Source organism: Brachyistius frenatus, unplaced genomic scaffold, assembly GCF_029030835.1.
Source record: "Brachyistius frenatus isolate BFR_SWC_R1_liver_20210118 unplaced genomic scaffold, ASM2903083v1 Contig_11, whole genome shotgun sequence".
NCBI lineage: Eukaryota > Metazoa > Chordata > Actinopteri > Embiotocidae > Brachyistius > Brachyistius frenatus.
In genome coordinates this window covers 6,928,554-6,946,333 of record NW_027210610.1, presented here as the reverse complement: position 1 = coordinate 6,946,333, position 17,780 = coordinate 6,928,554, and the positions used below count along the sequence as shown (strand labels likewise).

General features: G+C 41.8%; 1 protein-coding gene across 3 annotated transcripts in view; it reads left to right on the top strand.

The window, feature by feature from the left end:
• Positions 1-17,780, top strand: part of LOC138617125 (zinc finger MIZ domain-containing protein 1-like) — a 110,141-nt gene that overhangs the window by 76,270 nt on the left and 16,091 nt on the right. The window contains exons 5-6 of one of the 3 annotated variants that reach the window (XM_069691866.1): positions 3,155-3,260; positions 13,176-13,211. In XM_069691866.1, coding sequence (XP_069547967.1) covers positions 3,155-3,260; positions 13,176-13,211 — 142 coding nt within the window. Of the gene's footprint in view, positions 1-3,154; positions 3,261-9,118; positions 9,204-13,175; positions 13,212-17,780 lie in introns of those variants that run through there. The other 2 variants (XM_069691867.1, XM_069691868.1) reach the window with 2 other exon arrangements.

Sequence of the window (17,780 nt, the reverse complement as noted above, 5' to 3'; positions counted from 1 at the left end):
ACTTTCTAAATTTACAGGGTGTATTATTTGACTTTAATAGATTTTCAGCAATGTGTTTCTTAAAAAAACAACAACAAAAAAAAACAGCTCTGTAATAGTCTGTGAGTGCAGACAGGAAAATCGGTAAATGAAGGCATTACTGTCTATCCTTTACAAGTTTTGGGCCAAGAGATGGAGCAGACAGTCAGAAGAACAATGGATGAACTGCAGATGTATCACTCACCTGTCACCTTGAGCCATACTGTGCTTTAACACACTGCCTCCAGCCGTAGATAAGAGACACATATAGCTCCTGTTAGGTGCAATTTGTATCCCCTCGGAGCGAGCACGGCTGCAGCAGGTGAGGAAGCCCGTGAGATTTGTGCTTGAGCACCACAGTGAAACTACTGTGACACATCCCTCCATTCAACTGATTGTTTGTGTTACTGCTTTAATGTGCAGCACCAGGTGCCTTTTCCTCCATTTCGCCAATTCAATTTGTTTCCTGCAGTGAAAATCTCAAGGCTTTTCATTTTAGTTTATGGGTTGTACAGACCTGAGTGTGAACCACACTGCAAGGGAGCACAGAGAATCTGATGTGATTGAGAAATTACCCGGTCTCAGACTGTAAAGGTAAACACTTCATCCCGTCGCCTGCATGTTTTGTACCTCCATGTTGGCATTTGATGATGTCAGACATGTGGCTACACTGCTAAAAAAAAAAAAAATCATCTTCTGAAAACTGTAATATTGTGTCATCAAGAGACTTAAAATTAGGAAATTACAAATATCTAATTTTCAGAATAGTAACACAGAAGACTCGATAAAGCAATTAAGCATTAAAAACCAAAAATGTGAACTTAAAACAAAGTAATTTTTCTTCTGATTTATCTCAACATAGGAGCTGATAAGACTCTGTGTTTAATTATGCCAAGTGTTTCATCCAGAGTCTGAATTGCCCTTTTAAAAATGTAGTAATCACAGTTAATAAAGGGCAAATCAATTAGTAATAATTTTCTTAGAGTAAATTAAAAAAAAATTCAAGATTTCAACATGAATGATATTCAAGCACAATGTTGCATTAAAGTGTTTAACTTGTTTCAAGGGCACTAATCTTGGTTTTATTTTCTTATATGATGTTCAAGCCTTTTCAATAGAGCTGATAATGAAAAAAAACAAACAAGTCTGATTGAAATAGATTGCATGGTTTTCACACTAATATCTTAAATATTTGTTAGATAATTCATAAATCAGCCCAATCTTCAAATTAGTCAAGAAAGATTGTGTATGAACCTCCTTGTGTGTTACAACCTCCGGGTGAACCCGTCGGGTGTAAAAAAATAATTATCTTCCTTTTTCATGTTATTAATTCCTAAACTGAACTTAATTAAAAGACAATTAATTTAGTCTCAAGAACCTTTTACTTAAATTTGATGATTAAACGCTGATAGGCTAACACACTAAAATAAGACGGCTGTGCATCAGCATATTATCATAATCATTGTGAGCTTGTTAGCATAGCAGTAGCCTTGTCATTAGTTGTAACATCAGACAGTGTTTCATAGTAGCTTGGTTTTATTACTCTAGTGGCTATTTTTTATATACTCACACAGTTGTTGTTTTTAAACCTGAAACTACAGAAAAATGTACTGTTGAGTTATAACTTCCTGCTGGGCTGTGAAGCTTTGCAGCGCACAGTGACATGATTGGATTTGTCTTAATACATAAGAAGAATGTACGGCACATGTTTGCCTCATGGTGGACAATCTGCCACAACTCCACTTACCGTACAATTTAAAGTCCTGAAATTAGAACCACTTTTTGTACCATCTTCCACTAAAATGACCGTTTCAGCCAAATGTCCCTCTCATGTTTAGATTCTAATTAGGCAGCCTATACCCATATTTCCTCTTCTTAATGGGGAATTCCTATAAATAAAGGCCAGATATACATACTCTGTTTTGGTGTCACGTCGACACTATACTTACAGAAGATAATGACACGGTGCAGGCTGCAGTGTTCAGCTGTGCTACCTCGGGGCTTGTCTCGAAACTTGAAGTGTGACAGCAGGATCGCAGCTATGAACAGTCAGGCGGGGAGAAGAATCCGTCTCTGACGGGGGCCCGTTGGTCGGCGCGGGCCTTCGTATGTCCTAAAGGTCTAAATGATTTGAGCGGCTCACTTTGAGCTGATAATGGCGATGGTAAATCAAAGCAGTGTGTTGTACATAAGGGTGATTTACATCGCCTCCCGTGGCATGTTGATGTTTCCCTTAATGTTTCCTCTCAGTGGGCATCCCTGCACTGGAGGCCACATTTTCTCCTCATCTCGCTGTCCTCTAACTCATATGGAACTGATAAACTTGTAGTGAGTTTATCCTCTTAGTTGAGCTGGATCTTTGATGCTGCCAAAGTTGAGTCTTGTGCAATCTTGGAAACTGGTGTAACAGAATGCTAACTTACCAGCACAGGTCTGTATTCAATACTTTTGATAAGTCATCTTTGGACGTTATTTGTCTGTTTGTTCGTTTGGCAGAATGTCAAAAATTCGATCCCAGATCTTAATAACATTGCTGGACATTTCATCCATGAGAAAAGAAAAAGGGACAAAGTTTTGATACAGATCCAGAACTTTTCAAAGCATTTTTTTAGCATCATAAAAAAAAAAAAAAACATGTTTACGATTTTCACATCGACTTTGGCCCTGGAGTGAGTAAAAAGAGGCATGTGTTTCCCATGATGGTCTGTCACTGTGTGTACCTTGTGTCAAAGCAAATGGTGATGCAGATGGTACATTGAAAATCTAATAATTTTCTGTTTGAAAAAAATAGCATATTTAAAGGATTGTGTAGCCTTGCAGGAGGCGACCACTTCCCGGGGTTCATCACCACTGTTATTTAGCTGATCATGGCATTTTTGTGACCTCGTTTTCCCCTGGATTTATGAAAATAAAGGTACAAACTTCCAAATGTTTTATCTTTAAAGACTCAAGGGATTTTGTCCATTTGACATATGACTAGACATCACTGTTTTTTTGCAGTAACAGAAAGTGAACTCTCCTCTCTATTGTATGTTTAGACCCATAAACTGCAAGGCCAAAATAAACTCCAGACCATATAATAAAAGCCTATCTGACATTGTTCTGACTCAGTGCTGCCTGCTGTCGTTGTGTTCAGGTGGTCAGCCGCGTAGCAGCACAGCAGGGCTTCGACTTGGACTTGGGCTACCGGCTCCTGGCCGTGTGCGCTGCCAACAGGGACAAGTTCACTCCAAAATCAGCAGGTAAGACCAGAGTTTTTCTCAACCGCCGTCTCGGGCCATCTGGCCATGCTGGCCTGTTCGGGCTCAAAGTTTATATCTGCATTCTTGGCAGCTTTTCCCGACACCCACCCATCGTTGCTAAACTGAAGATACTCTAACAAACGTCCACTTAACTGAATTCAAAGGATACTGAACGCTCACTGGCACGTTTTAATTCATGTCTGACATTACAGCTTGATTATTTATCAAGTTTTTATTTATCCGAGTAACCTCACTCTTCTTCATGCCACATCTCACCACCAAACTTGTTCACATTATGTAGAACTACAGCTCCATTTGTTTCCTTATCTTGGGTTTTTAGATAAAGTGTGTAAAGCAGAATATTCCATTTGTCACAGACAAAAACTACTGTATCAGTGATGATGAGTTCCTGTTTTTACACGACTCCATCATCTTGGTATGGTGATGGATTATTGGGACAGATGTAGGCTGCTAAATGCTGTTATCAAGCGGGCGAAAAACGCATGCTGAAGCACGACCAGAATGAAGACGTATAGGCTGTCAGCAGCTCGGAAGATAACAGAAATATGTTGTGCTCTTTTACAGTTTGTGATTTGTGGTTTCCACCTGTCTTGGGTTAAGAGGAAAGCCGGGTTGTGCAATTGCTTCTGTGTGCTTGGCCACTTCGCCGAGCCTTCTTAAGTCGGCTAGGACATGAAAGTCAGAGGCACATATTGTTTGAATTTTCACTTGTGTTCACCCTTTTTTGATTTATAGCATTCGTGGTTTTATACGTGGTTATATGAGGCATCAAATCATGCAGTGTCACTTATGTCAGCCATGGGTGGGGAATCATTCTCTGTCTGCAATTAACTTACACCGCCAAATGTTCTAATTCTACTTAATGCTAAATCAAATCTCAGGGCCTTCTTTATGGGCTTAGATAAGATTGCCAATTGATTCTCTGTCTGAATAATTTCTTGCAACAGTAGTCATTTGGAAATCTGCAAGTACCCTAGTCTAGGCAGCATCCCAAAGTACATTTCATGCACAATTATGTACCTGTAAATGCATGAATATTTCTAAAGGAGAGGCCTGTAGAGAGACAGGGAGAGAGTCAATGGAAACCACTGCAGAGGCATTCTCCTGCAAAGCTCCGAGAAGCTGTTTAGAGCGGAGGCCCCAGTGAGTCGAGGAGGCTGTTAAAGTGAAGAGAAAGCCCTCTCTGGCCGCCGAGGGAGAGATAGCTCTTAAAGGACACTCCCACGGGGCCCCAGGGGAAGGACCCGCTCCCGGGCATCCAGCGGGGCCGTTGCCCAGCGACGGAGGAAGAGAGCGAGTCACATGATGGGGCCAGGATGGCGGCAGCAGGTCAGCCATCCAACACCAAAGACAGACGAGTCAATGTGTGCTGAGGAGACTTTTGGAGGCCCGAGAACTAATCTGAAAAGATTGTATCTGTGTAGAGAGGATGTGGGAAGAGGCAAACTCTGTGTTTAAGTGAATACATTGTTCTGTGTTGTTTTTAGAAAATAAAAAAAATCTTTTATCCAAACCTGCCAGTTTCTTGAATGGAATCCAGTTAAATTTCTGCTCAGAGCTGCAATTCATTTTTAAAATTCTCTGCTTTGCCATAAAAATGATGGCCTACCATTTATTGCATAACACGTTTTTCATTGTTCTGGAGAGAAAACTGTTCCCCACCTCATGTTTGTTTCTTATCTCTGCTAACAGAGGGGTCTGTGTAGGCCAAACCCGGAAAACAGAAAAAGTGTCCAGGGAACATTTTCAAGCCACATCTCATAACTGCTGGCCTGCTCGGTCACATCATGCATTTTGTAATCTGCTCTGAAAAATCTGTTCAAAGTGGAGAACAGGCAAGATTTTTTTTTTCTTTATAAGGTTGCAAGCTGGGCTGTCTGCCGCAGAAGACATCAGGTCAGTGGATGAGCACTAATAAGTAAATCAGATTTGGCGTCTCTTTTTAACCAGCCCTAACTTGTCTTGGCTCTGACACACGGCGTGGTCGAGCTATTACATTTCTGTTATGTCATCTAAATTCCTCCCCTGAACATGCTCGAAAGTTTAGCTGAGGGGAGGGCAGAGCTGATTTCAGCAGGAGGAAATCAATGTTCACAGTCAGCTTACCGCTGAAATAGGTTGTAGCTTTGACAAATTGATTAATCATGAAATGCCTCCAACAATTTAAAGCATTAGTTTGTTCATTTTCTTTTTTTTGTGAGGAAAAAGCTTGGGACGGCAAAACTCAAAAGAAATAGAACTTGATTTTAAAGATGTATTGTTACACCTCAGCAAAATTTAACCATCCCCTCGTATTGATTTGATCAGTTTGCAGATGGAGAGGAATTCTAGCAAAGTGAGCAGTTTAGAAGTTGTATGTCGTTGTTTGTTGTTTATTTAATGTCTGTCCTGCAGACTGGAGGTGTAAAACTCAGCACGCAAGGTGATTCAGTGCGTTGTACCACTGATCTCGTTAATAGATGTACTCAGGGGGGTTGGCCGGTTGTCGTCCTTTTGCCTTTTTTGCAAGTGGACCACAATGCTGAAGCAGAGCTGGGGGGATGGGCATCTGTCTGCTCGTAGTGACCTCTTTGTGAATGGGATTAGCCTGCTCTATTAATCTGTGATTACTTGGACTGTCTTACCGCAGGGCACAGCTATATGCACGTGGAGCTGTGGCTACTTCAAAGCAGGGAGATCACTCGCTCGCTGTGGATAAACTCATCGGGGCCTCCCCTCTCCCTCTCGCCGTCACAGGGTACATTACAAGCCCTGTTAGGCCTATTTCATTAGTGGTACACCCCTCCCGCACGACGGCGGTGGTTCATTCTGGTTTCGAGAGCGTCGACAAAACGCTTAATCACGATTTTTGCCTGCAAGAGGGTCAGAGTGGCACATTCCCAATCGCTTGCGCTTCACCAAGCTCTTGGAATTCCTCGGCTCTAAAGAGTGAAAGGAGGCACCAACTCAGAAGAGAGGAGGACCAGCTGAAGGTTTTTCAGCTCCTCAAGCTGTTCATTCTCTCATGTAACAAACGACTGGCGAAGCAGCCATTCAGCAGATAATTAGTTGGGCTTCGACTCTCGCTCTTGTCAGGTTGTCGCTACACTCGTTTTACACATGCAGGGCTGTTTTCCAGTATGATCAGCACACATTGTGGGTTGTAGTTAACGGTGTCAACGTGCTAAAAATATCCAGGCAAATGTTGTCTTTTTTGTTCTTTTGTTTCATCTTGTTGAGTTGATTTGTCTGTGGGCGTTTTTGTTAAGGTGGGACATCTAAAGCTGGTTTCTCAGTTTTCTAACCAGTTCAAGCATGAAGGAGCAGGAGCCAGTGTAGGAGGGGGTGTTGTGTTTGTTTGCTGTTGCAGATAAAGACTCAACAGTGTAGCCACCTGCTTAATACTGTAAAGCTTGAACAATCTATTTAGAAAAGCTATCAACAGCCCAAAATGACACGTTTTTCTCAAGAGGGCTGCAGCGTTTGATTCAGAAAAGCAACAACTCCTCTTGAACCAGAAAGAAAAAAAAACTCACAATGGCATGCCACAGGTGTGAGTTGGTAATAGACAGATTTAACCAGAGTAGAATTACAACATAAAGTAAGTTTTTTTTTTTTTATGTAGCTCATAAGTTCAAGAGTTTAGAACTAAAAACCTAAATGTCTGAAGTGAAGATGTCGAAGCGTGTATCAAATGCTATTGGAACAGTTTCCTTTTGTTCTCAGTTAAAAAGATGAATCGTATCTCGTAGTGTAAAAGATGTAAAAATTACAATGGCAGAAATTATTTTCAAAGAAATTAATACTCTCCGGGTTAAGATGATCATGTTTGAGTGTGTGGTAAAACTTTAAGACCTCATACTGAAGTGGTCTTTTTGCTGATGATGCAGCAGCTTTCAACGCGTCTTCCAGTGAAGTGGTGCTCAACACGCGGAGGTCAGATGTGTTGTCAGAGTGCCGTGGAAACGTCTCCGGTTCTGAACACAATACTGACGTTGGATACGCTCGCACAGGGCCTACAGGGCTGTAATTTCTCCTCCCCAGAGCTTTCCACACCAAGATGTTTTTGGGTTTTTTTGCCTGTTTTGTCACTTGGTTTGCTCCAACCAATAGTTTCGCTGTGGCTTTTCTTAAATAGACAATAACACAGAGGGCTAAAAAAACAGTGCTGCTGACCTTGCTTGCCTTTCAACAACAGTTGGATTAATCTTAAGACTGTTTTAAGAAATAAAAAAGTATCGGTTAATCAAATTCAAATGAAGATTTAAGAGAGAATTGGATGCTTAATTTTGGAGGGTGATACGGTTCCTCATGTGGTGTCTGCTATTAATAAACTCGTATGGAGTGTAGAGCTCTGTGTGATCCATGATTCTTTCATGCTTCATGTTACCAAACTTAAACTCTATTCTGAAATTTCTCCTTAGAATTTCCATTAAAATTCTTTGAATTTATATAAACCTCTTTTTACTTATATATTTTCTACAATTTATCAACTATTTCAGACGTGTTATTGAAGCTACAAGTTTCTTTATTCAAACCCAGGAGGTTTACGGCTGTAAATATTCTGTTGTATTGGGTTTCATTTTACACACATTTCTACCAAAGTTCAGTGCAGGACATTTGGAAACTTTTGCGTCTGCGATGAAATATCAAATACAGTTACATGAATTTGAAAAAAAAAACTTGGCTGCCAAATTTGCGTGTATTCTCAAAGCTGGGCCTCTTTGCATGTCAGAGTTTACAAAGTTAAAGACCTACTATGTGTCACAGTAACTTTAAATCTACACTGAATTAATTTTGGAGAAACTATATGGGGTTTTTTTAAATTTAATTTTATGATCACAGTATGTGAAGCCAACCATGATTGATGTGTTAACTTGCAGTAGGGGTACGGGGCTGTAAGTCACCCGCCGTGCACTTAGCTGATAGTAAATACCAGGAGAGCAAATACAGGCAGGAGAGACCAGAGATAAGAGCTGTTGAGCTCGTCTGTCCTTCCTCCTTTGTAGTTCTTGCAGTTATTATGTCTATGGCAGCAGGAGGTGATCGGTTGCATCTTCAGCTTCCCCATATGGCTCTGTAATTTACTCTGCAACCAAGCCGGTTATTTGCCTTATTAGGATTGATTTACATTGTACCTTATGTCACTAATTAAATGCTTATTATTGTATTTTAGCCACAGATCAGTTGCACTAATGTGACACCTGAATCGACATACCACCGGTATTTTTTATTTTTTTTCATTTGCAGATGACATCGCAGCTCTAGGCTGCCTCAGGTGGCATGTCTACCCACGGTTTACATCTTTTATAGGTGTGTAATTATTTATCTAAAAGCTTACTCGGGCTCATGTGTGCTGAAAGACAAACATGGTCTAATTGGCCCCTCCCTCTATGATACCAACCCTCTGCGCATCAGGAAGCCACAACACCCAGCCTCCTCCTCCTCCTTCTCCTTCTCCTCCTCCTCCATGCCCCTTAATTACAATGACTAGTTTGATGGATTAAGTCGACTGTATGCAAAGATGTGTTTGGAGCAGGGTGGGGGGGGCTGAAATCACTGCTTCACGTAGCCACCTGAACCGTTTCCATTGCCACTTTTCCACTTTTCGGCAACACTAGCAAGTGCATCTCCCTCGCAACAAAAAAAGAGCTTTAAATGAATTGATTGAGGCTTCTTTTACTCGTTGCTCTGGACGGCGGCCAAGATACAGGCTGTCTAGCACATTAGGCACCACCCCCCTTTGCAAGTTTGAAATGTGAGCTGCCTGCATTTTTTTTTTTCCCTCCTCTCCTCCTCCTCCCCTCCCTCCCCTCCCCTCCCTCTCTCCCTTCTGGCGAAGTGGCTGTGGCTGCTTCTGTGTGATGTGTGTATTGGGAGAGCAAGCAATGGATCACTAGACAGAAAAGGAAGATACATCAATAACAGCTGCATACATCGGAGGTGAGGAGATAAGCATTTGGTTCTCCTTCTCTCTCTGCCTGTCCTCCCACCCCACTCTCTCACTCTCTCTCTCTCTCTCCCCCTCTTTCCCTCTCTCTCTCTCTCTCTCACTCTGTCTCCCCCCTCTATCCCCCCCCCCTCTCCCTGTCTTTAACCCTTTCCTGCTGCAGAAGCCGGCTCCTATAGTTTTGGTAAATTATTTGTGACGATACCTGTCTTCCTCACTGGCCACAAACGGTGTGTCCTCCTCTCCTCTTCTCCTCGTGGCTGTTGCTGCTGTATGAAGTTTCCTCTTTCTTTTTTTTTTAATTATTATTATTTTTTTTTTAACAGCTTATCCCTGTTTTTCCTCTCATTGTCTCTGGGGTATTTGTTGCTTGAGTGCAAAGAAGCCGGTGGCAAGTACAGCAGGAGCCCATTAGCAATGACTCCATCTGTGATTGGTTTTGCCTGCGAAACGGAGAGAGCAGCCATGAATAATTGATGTGTATTGTGCAGTCAGTCACTGGACACGCAGGGAGAGAGGAGAGGAAAACAGAGAGAAGCTGCTGCCCGGAGACACCGAGGGAAACGGAGGGGGGGGGAGGAAGAATGTTATAGAGAGGAGAGAAAGGTGGGAGGGATGGAGAGAGACACAGAGAAAGAGCTTTAAAATAGCTGCTGGCTTCAGTAGTGCAGAGATTAAGGCTGCCCTGTATCGCCTTTGTTCTGCTGTTGCAGATTTGCGCTCAGAAGTGTTTCTAGACACATGGGTTCCCTTTTTTCTGTTTAGTGAAGAGTGAGAAATAAGCTGGGACATTGCTGGAGTTAGTCTGGTTGAAATGCGGGTGGCATTTTAGACATGGGGAGGGTGAGGGGGTGAACTGAGGAGGAGTCTCTGCCACTGTGAATAGGACAGGGCTGAAGCTGTGAGCTGTCAAAAGGAGGAGACAACAGATAAAGAGCGTTGTGTTTGGAGGGGGTGTATTCAGTGACAAGAGGGAAGGTGGATCTGCTGCTACTGCTGCTGCTGAGAGGAACTTCACATTATTTGTGTGTGTGTGTGTGTGTGTGTGTGTGTGTGTGTGTGTGTGTGTGTGTGTGTGTGTGTGTGTGTGTGTGTGTGTGTGTGTGTGTGTGTGTGTGTGTGTGTGTGTGTGTGTGTGTGTGTGTGGAGGGGGGTAGATAGAGGCTTGATTCCTGCATTGGTGGGCGCGCAGGCAGGCACCCTGCCATGTCTTAAACTAACAGAATGGGGTTTGACAGTATGACGAGTGCCTCGCAGCGCTCCGCGTGATAGAGTTGCAACAGCTGACTGCTGCATTTGACCCACTTACAGCTCACACAGAAGGGGTCAAAATGGCCTTGATTATCTCTGAGTTGCTCTGACCTACTTGAGGCAGCGTTTTCCACGAGACTCTTGGCAGTCCATCATACCCACTCCCCTTGGTGCCACAGTGTAACCAGCCAGCCAGGCTCACTGCAGAGAAACACGCAGATTTCCCCCAATGATGGCATTCACTGGTTTCACATCAGTGTGGTTCATGCTCTAAGTTTTTTTTGTTTTGTTTTTTAAACAGGAGCAACAGGTTACTTTTTTTTTTTTTTTACATTTGTCTGCAATGAGATGCTGGTAGGCGCCTGTTTTCTGTACTAAACTTCAAGAAATACTGTTCCATCTTTTGTGTGTTAAATACTGAAGGTTTGCGCCGTCATTAACTGCACTCACGGTGGATCCTGGTTATGCAGTCTAATGAAAACTATTCAAATTTCGCTAGAAACTTCTCAAAATCCTCGTCTGCACTCTTGAGCCTTTCTGTTCTGCAGGTTCAAAACACTCAAAGCTTCTTAACCTCATGTATTTAGTGGTAAAGCAGCTGTTGTTAGGATGATACTGAACATATTGATCAGATTGTGCTTCTGAAGATAATTTGATACCATCGATAACCATTATATGATTTTTCTTTCTTTTTTTCTTTCGATTGTGCGTCAACAATCGAATCTGAAGCTGATACACAAGTGGAACAAGCTATACACTTAGATTGCCATTAAGGGAGGAAGTCGCTGGTGTAATTACTTTTCTTGTTGACTTCAGCGTTGTATTCTGGGCTGTTTATTGTTCACTTTGCTGTCTCTCCACCAAGCAGGGTTTTGTTTAGTTGTACAGTAAAGTCCTGCTTTGGGCAATTATTCAAATCATTTCTCCAAAAATGTGTCTGTGGGACAATCCCCAACATGCTAAGACAAAAGAGGGTTTGCAACAGGCGGTGTTGGTAAAGATTTATCGGGCTGGCTGCACAGCACTCTGCAGTTCCAACTATTCATTACTGTTGTTTTGTCAGCTTCAATGGATCTCTTGTTCTGTGTATTGGACATGCTATTTTTCCACCAAGTTGTGAAATTGCACTGACCTTTTTTCTTTCAAGTTTCACTGTAATGAACAAAATCAAATGGCTGATGCCATTTGTATACTTGTAGAACTTAAAGGCACTTTTCAAGTCACTTTAATGAAAGAACACACAGGGTACGGTTTGTTTACACCTCAGCTGATCATCCAATCAAATGCAAAATTGGATTTTGATCACATTCATATATTGAAAATCAGATGTTATAATTCATTTGTGATTGAATTGAATTGTGACTGAAGACAAGAAGGAGAAAAGTAATACAGATAAAACCTATTCTACTTATCTTAAAGATTGCGAAATTTCACAGAGGCTTTTACGGTTCGTGATATTATCTAGTGTGCAAACAAAATTTTGGTGTTTTTAAATAGGATATTAAAGAAGCGTGTCAGTTACAGCAGTACTGCCAAACAATCAGTGGATTATCAATAAGGATATATTCAGGTCAATGAGCTCCTAATAGCCGGTTTCAACTAAAGTTTGTGTGAAAACCCCAAATACGTTTGGTAAAGCTGATGAACTTTAGGAGAAAAACAAATGTTGTGCTTCACAGACATGTGGGAGTTTTCTACAAAATACAACAACAGCCCGTGTTATGGTTAATCTCTAATAATTTCGGTTATCAGACTTTAAAATTTGCATTGAAATGCCAGGTGTAGCCGTAGGTGGATTTTCCTCCTCTCGTCAAAGCGGGACACGGGGCCCTCCGCCTACTTGTTATTATTTATCTAGGAAACACAAACAATCGCACCCAACAGCAGACTTCTGTGGCTTATTTGATCTGAATTTGTGATCATTGATGATCTTTTTGTTGTCAGCTGTGAATTTGCTGTGGAAAGCACTTCACTTGATCTGTATCTACAGCAGAGGGAGGTATAAATGCCCTTTCACAGTCTTTTAAATGTGTCGTTCAGGCAGTCTTAAGAGCGGCGAAGGGGTGCTTTCAGAATTTCGACACGGGAAATCTTCATCTGTAAATGGTCCAGAGACAATTTGGAGATCCGCTAAAGATGATGCTAAAGCAGCACATTAAAGGGGCATGAAGTAATCTATGAATTTATCAGCTTCTACAAGCAAACAGCAGACATTTAAAGAGCATCAGTGTAACTTAAATTCTCTTTCACAGTCCGATCCACAACGTCCCTGCACACAGAAACACACCTTTCTGTAACTGTAAGGAATAACTGCTGAAACCACGTACACTTTTGATTTAACCTCATTAGCTGGCCATTTCAAAAGCTACTTGTTCAGCCATAGCAATAGAAAAGATAAGGCTCATTAATTCATAGATGTATAATAACACTTTTTAATAATTTGTTAGTCTTCATGCAGGAATGACGATGATGTAACAGCCAGAAATGTCCATAATTTTGCTTATTTTAGAAATCCTATGTTCACTTATTCTCTTATCTTCGTCAGTTTTGTGACAGTCTGACTTACAACCTGATAAATTTCCCAACCATCCGGTCACCTCATAGGTTTGTGTTTGCAGAGAGGGAGCGATTCCGAATCAAATGTCTGTCATTCAATGAATATCTTAGAAAAATGTTTGTAAAGTTCAGTAAAATGTAAAATTTGAACCCTACAGAGACCAACTGCTGCAGGAGGTGTCAGTCTGACTCAGGTACTTGCTGTGTGTCGAATTGCTGCACAGGAAACTCATACACATTGGCTGAATCCAACCGATCATCCTCATCACACCCCTCACACGATGCCCTCACATTAGACTGTGTACTGTACGTGGATTGGCATCAGATGTGCTTTTTTTTTTTGGTTGGTCATTTAGAAAAGCAACATGGCTGCTGTTGTGTTTGAGTTTTACAGAATGAAGCATGTCACCCATCTTGTTTTACCATCTTGCTTGCGTCATAGTTCACACTTTTGTTCTCGGCTGCTCATCCAACTCATCTTTAATTTATCTCTTGTCCCTCTTGACTTGTTTGTTAAATATACCCCTGCCTTCTTTAGTGAAAAAACAGTCCGTAGGAGTTGTGAACGGCGCTTACGTCAAATGTGTTGAAACTTTAATGATTGTTGTAAGGAAATAAGCATACATGAGAATACAGCAAACTGAATGTTATATACAGTAAACATCCAACAAAGTTTCTGTAGAAAATACAAGAATATGGAATCTTATATAATGCTATATGTATGAGATATAGATTTATTGTTTGTATATAAATAAAATACCAACAACTTAGCTAAAACTGTAAGAATGTATAGAATAAAAGACAGTAGAAGTACACTGTGAATTACATTAAATGCAGAATGAAATAGATCGTAACATCGTGAGATTGTTGCATGAACCCAACTTGAAGCAATAAGATGAATACATGTAAAGAAAAGATTGCACTTTATCTGCACACTGTAATATTTGATGAAGTCTCACTAAAGGCCAACAAACGTTCAGTGGGAGAATAATCTCAGCTTGGATCAGGTTCCCGTGTCATTGTTTCCATTTGGCCTGAGTGTTTATCGTGAGGGAGCTTTTTATTCAAATCCTGAGCTGTTGCACATATGGATGTCTCTAATGAGCCTAGAGGGGTGCCAGGACCCGACCCAGGTTCCTCCAGTGTCGGTTTCTACTGTATTTCTAAAGAGGCTTTGACCCCAGGCCCACTGTGAAAAGGTCACAGGTGAATCAGCCACCAGCGAATACGCTGCCGCGACACTACCGGCCCTGCCCAGCACCCCGAGGTGGGCACATCTCCGGGCACATCTGCTCCGTGCCTAATTAGTATCATTGCAGACAAGGGCTTAAGGCTGGGCCTTGGTTAATAGCAGCCTGTTGCTTTGGGAAACAGTCTGGCTCCTCTAAGCTGCTTCTTTGCAGGTCTGCTCGTCTTATAATCTAGGTGGAGAAGTATGTTTTTAAAAAACACAGTGTGATGGTGGAGCTGGCCGTTTGGTCAGGTGTAAGGTTGACAGTCTGAAATCAGAAAAAAAAATTTTGTGCTGATTTATTTACTTATCAAATGTAAAAGATTGTGCTTCATTTCTTTTCAATTCATGAAAATGATTAGACTTTTTGAAGGGTCGTACCTGCTTAACAACAAATCGTGTATAAGTATTTGCTGTTTTTGTATACAGTTTTAGATGTCTTTCATGTGCATATTTCCATTGGTTTCCACCCATTTTTGCAGTTTGCATCGTCTTGAAACTTCAGTCAAGTAATTACGAGTTAATCATATTAATCACACCACACCTGGTTTATTTATCTAGCACTTGTAAGACCTTAAAGAAAAGAACTTAGAAAATTCAAACTAGAGCAATCAGTAAATATTAAGTTAAAGTTTACAAGAATAAAAGTGGAAAAAGAATACAACTCTGCATTACATTTAGTCGCAGTTGCATTACAGCTGAGATAATGCAGTCTTGACTTTTGAATGCAAGCTGTCTAAAATCTCCTTTTTCTTTACAGCACTTTACAGTATAACATGGAAATGAATGGTTTCCTTAAACACTGCAAAGATGCAGAAAAAAGCTCAAACTCAGTGGCACATTTTTCAAAATGGTTAGCTGTGATCTAAAGTATACATAATATCTAGTAAATATTACAAATCACTAGTCCTTTACAAAAGCTGACAAACTTAACCTCCGACACTTTGACACACTGTTGCCAGATTTTAGCCCCTGAAGTAAGACATAAAGATGGAGGTTTGGAAGGAGTTTTTCTCCCAATCAGCTTAATGTACTGACATACAGTAACAGACTGAAGATTGAATGCTGGTCTGGGGAGATGTTTGGCCTTAATGCACGAGGAATTAATGCTCCGCAGGGGGTGAAATGCTATAGAGGTCCACCTCCGTGTCTTACAGAGACACTGAACGGCATGCCCTGTTTTTAATGAAGCGATTTGTTGCATGTGCCAAGAGAGATTATCTTTTAAAAGACTGGCCTGCTTAGACGAAGGTTGGTGTAACCACGACCCAAGAAATGACAGTCACGGGGATGAATCATCTTGAGATTGTGCTACATATTGTATCTTGTTCCAGCTGGTATTCAGTTTGCACTAAATGGATTTCTTTAAAGACATACAGCATAATCCTTATCTAAAATCTGGGAACACAAGATTATATTTGAAGATAACGGTCTTATCTGTGACTTTATTGATTTTTATTCAGGATTGCTGCATTTTATTTTATTTTTAACAATGCATATAGATGCACATTTGCATCATAAAGTGGTGAGCTGGATATTTCCATTATCTCTTTCATCTGAAAAGGTTTTAGTACAGCAGCATGGGTGGGAAGTTAAAGAAGGCAGGATGTCAAAAAAGAAACCCAGAAACATCAAATCTGTGGTATTTTATTTTTCTCCTTGCGCTGCTCTCCACCACATGGCCACATATGCTTGTGGCCTCGGTGAAACCTTTTTGGCACGAGTCCAACCGCCCCCCTCTTCTCTTCGCCGGATGGATATGGCACGACATTGTGGCCATGTGGCCAGCAGGAGGCTGTATTTAAGCCGGGGCAGCTCTGAAATGGGCCATAAAACCTAGCCAGCAAGTCTGGCTCCCCGTGAGGCAACGGGCCTAAGTACTCATTGACAAGACTCCAATATCACCGACTTCCCAGAGAGAGAGTGGCAGAGGAAATAATGTAAGAAAGAAGAAAGCAGCAGACAAAGATGAGGTGCAGACAGGAGGCAGTTGTCTGGCCTAGATAGACAGGCTGTTTTATAACTGTTTGTGCTTAACACTTTCAATCCGCAGTAGAGCTGCTGTTGCTCAAACACTGACTTTCGCTGTGATCTTTTTTTTACTTGCCTTTCAGCTTCAGATGCATTTCACTAAGTGGAATAGCTGCATGCGTTTAATGCCCCATAGCAGCCATGACATTCACATGTTTTCGCTTCATCAGCTTGATGGAAACAACACTGAAATATGTCACAAAATGAGTCACCCGACTTTAAAATCTTAGCAACTGAGCTAATGAAGTCATTTTATAGACTTCGTTTTACAGTTTGCTTTTGCTTCCATGTCAAGACTTGAGAGGGTAAAATGGGTCCTTTAAGGCAATACACCTGTGAGCTTCCACCTGATTATCCCCACATGGATGAACACAACTCTGACCTGTCACGGGTTGACGGGTCCGTAACCTGTCCTACCTTCTCCTCATGCGTGATTGACACATCGCTTCAATTCCATTATCAAATTGGCATCAATGAATAATTTGTGGCGTCTGTGTAAAGACAAAGAGAGGTTTGATGGCTTCCAGGCGGGCGTCCATGGCTCTGTGGTGACCGTGTGCATGTCAGGCAGAGTGAGGGATGATTTACGACACAGCCGGTGGTTTACGCAGGATAGCTTGGCACTGGACCGGGCTTTCATAAGCAATGTCATAGCAACTACTTGTTCATGTAGTTTTCCATATATTAAGAGGGAAATCCCTGAATTTTACAGTTCTGGGAAACCTACATAAGTAAGGAATTCTTTGGCTAGAACTGAGCTGTTTTGCATGGCCTCTTAGGTGCTCTCAGTAACCAGGGATACTGGGGCTCCCCAGACTCTCTCTTATTTTAATTGACTTTGGCCTGCAGGAGGCTTGTGTCCATTCAGACCTTTCTGGGCAGAGACAGAGAAGAGGGAGGGAGGGAGGAACAGAATGTGAATAGCGCTCCCTCAGAAACTAAAGAGTGCAGCCCACTAGAGCTGCTCTTGTTAGTTTGCTCATGGTCTTTGTTCTCCTTTCAGCCCTTCTGGCTAAATGTCTTCAAACAAGCCGTCTGGGGGTCGTGATTCTTTACTGCAAAAATTGGACTTTGCCGTTAGAGTTAGTTTGGGAATAAGCGAGGAAGTACCGCTGATAATGTGAGCGTGATGCGATGACAGGATGTGTACTGTACTTGGTTTTGCGTGGACGTTGGCGACCGAGCCATGTGGGGCGATGCCAGGTTGGAGTCCAGGGTTGACAAGGGAGCAGGTGTCTATTAGACACAGAGCAGTGAGGGGGGGGGGGATCATAAGAGCTCTTGGCATCTGCCTTACCTGCTGCCTCCCCTGCAGTGTCCTGCCAGTAAATGGTGGGAGAAAGGTAAAAAAAACAAAAAACAAAGAGAAGAGGGAAATGTTTTGGAGGAGGCAGCAAGTGTAGAGGTGACCTTTGTCATAGGAGCCATTCATGTTATGTTTTTAAGGCTTCTTAAAATCCTCCTCCCTTCCTGCAGCACCTATGGTCTCTGTTCATTGTGG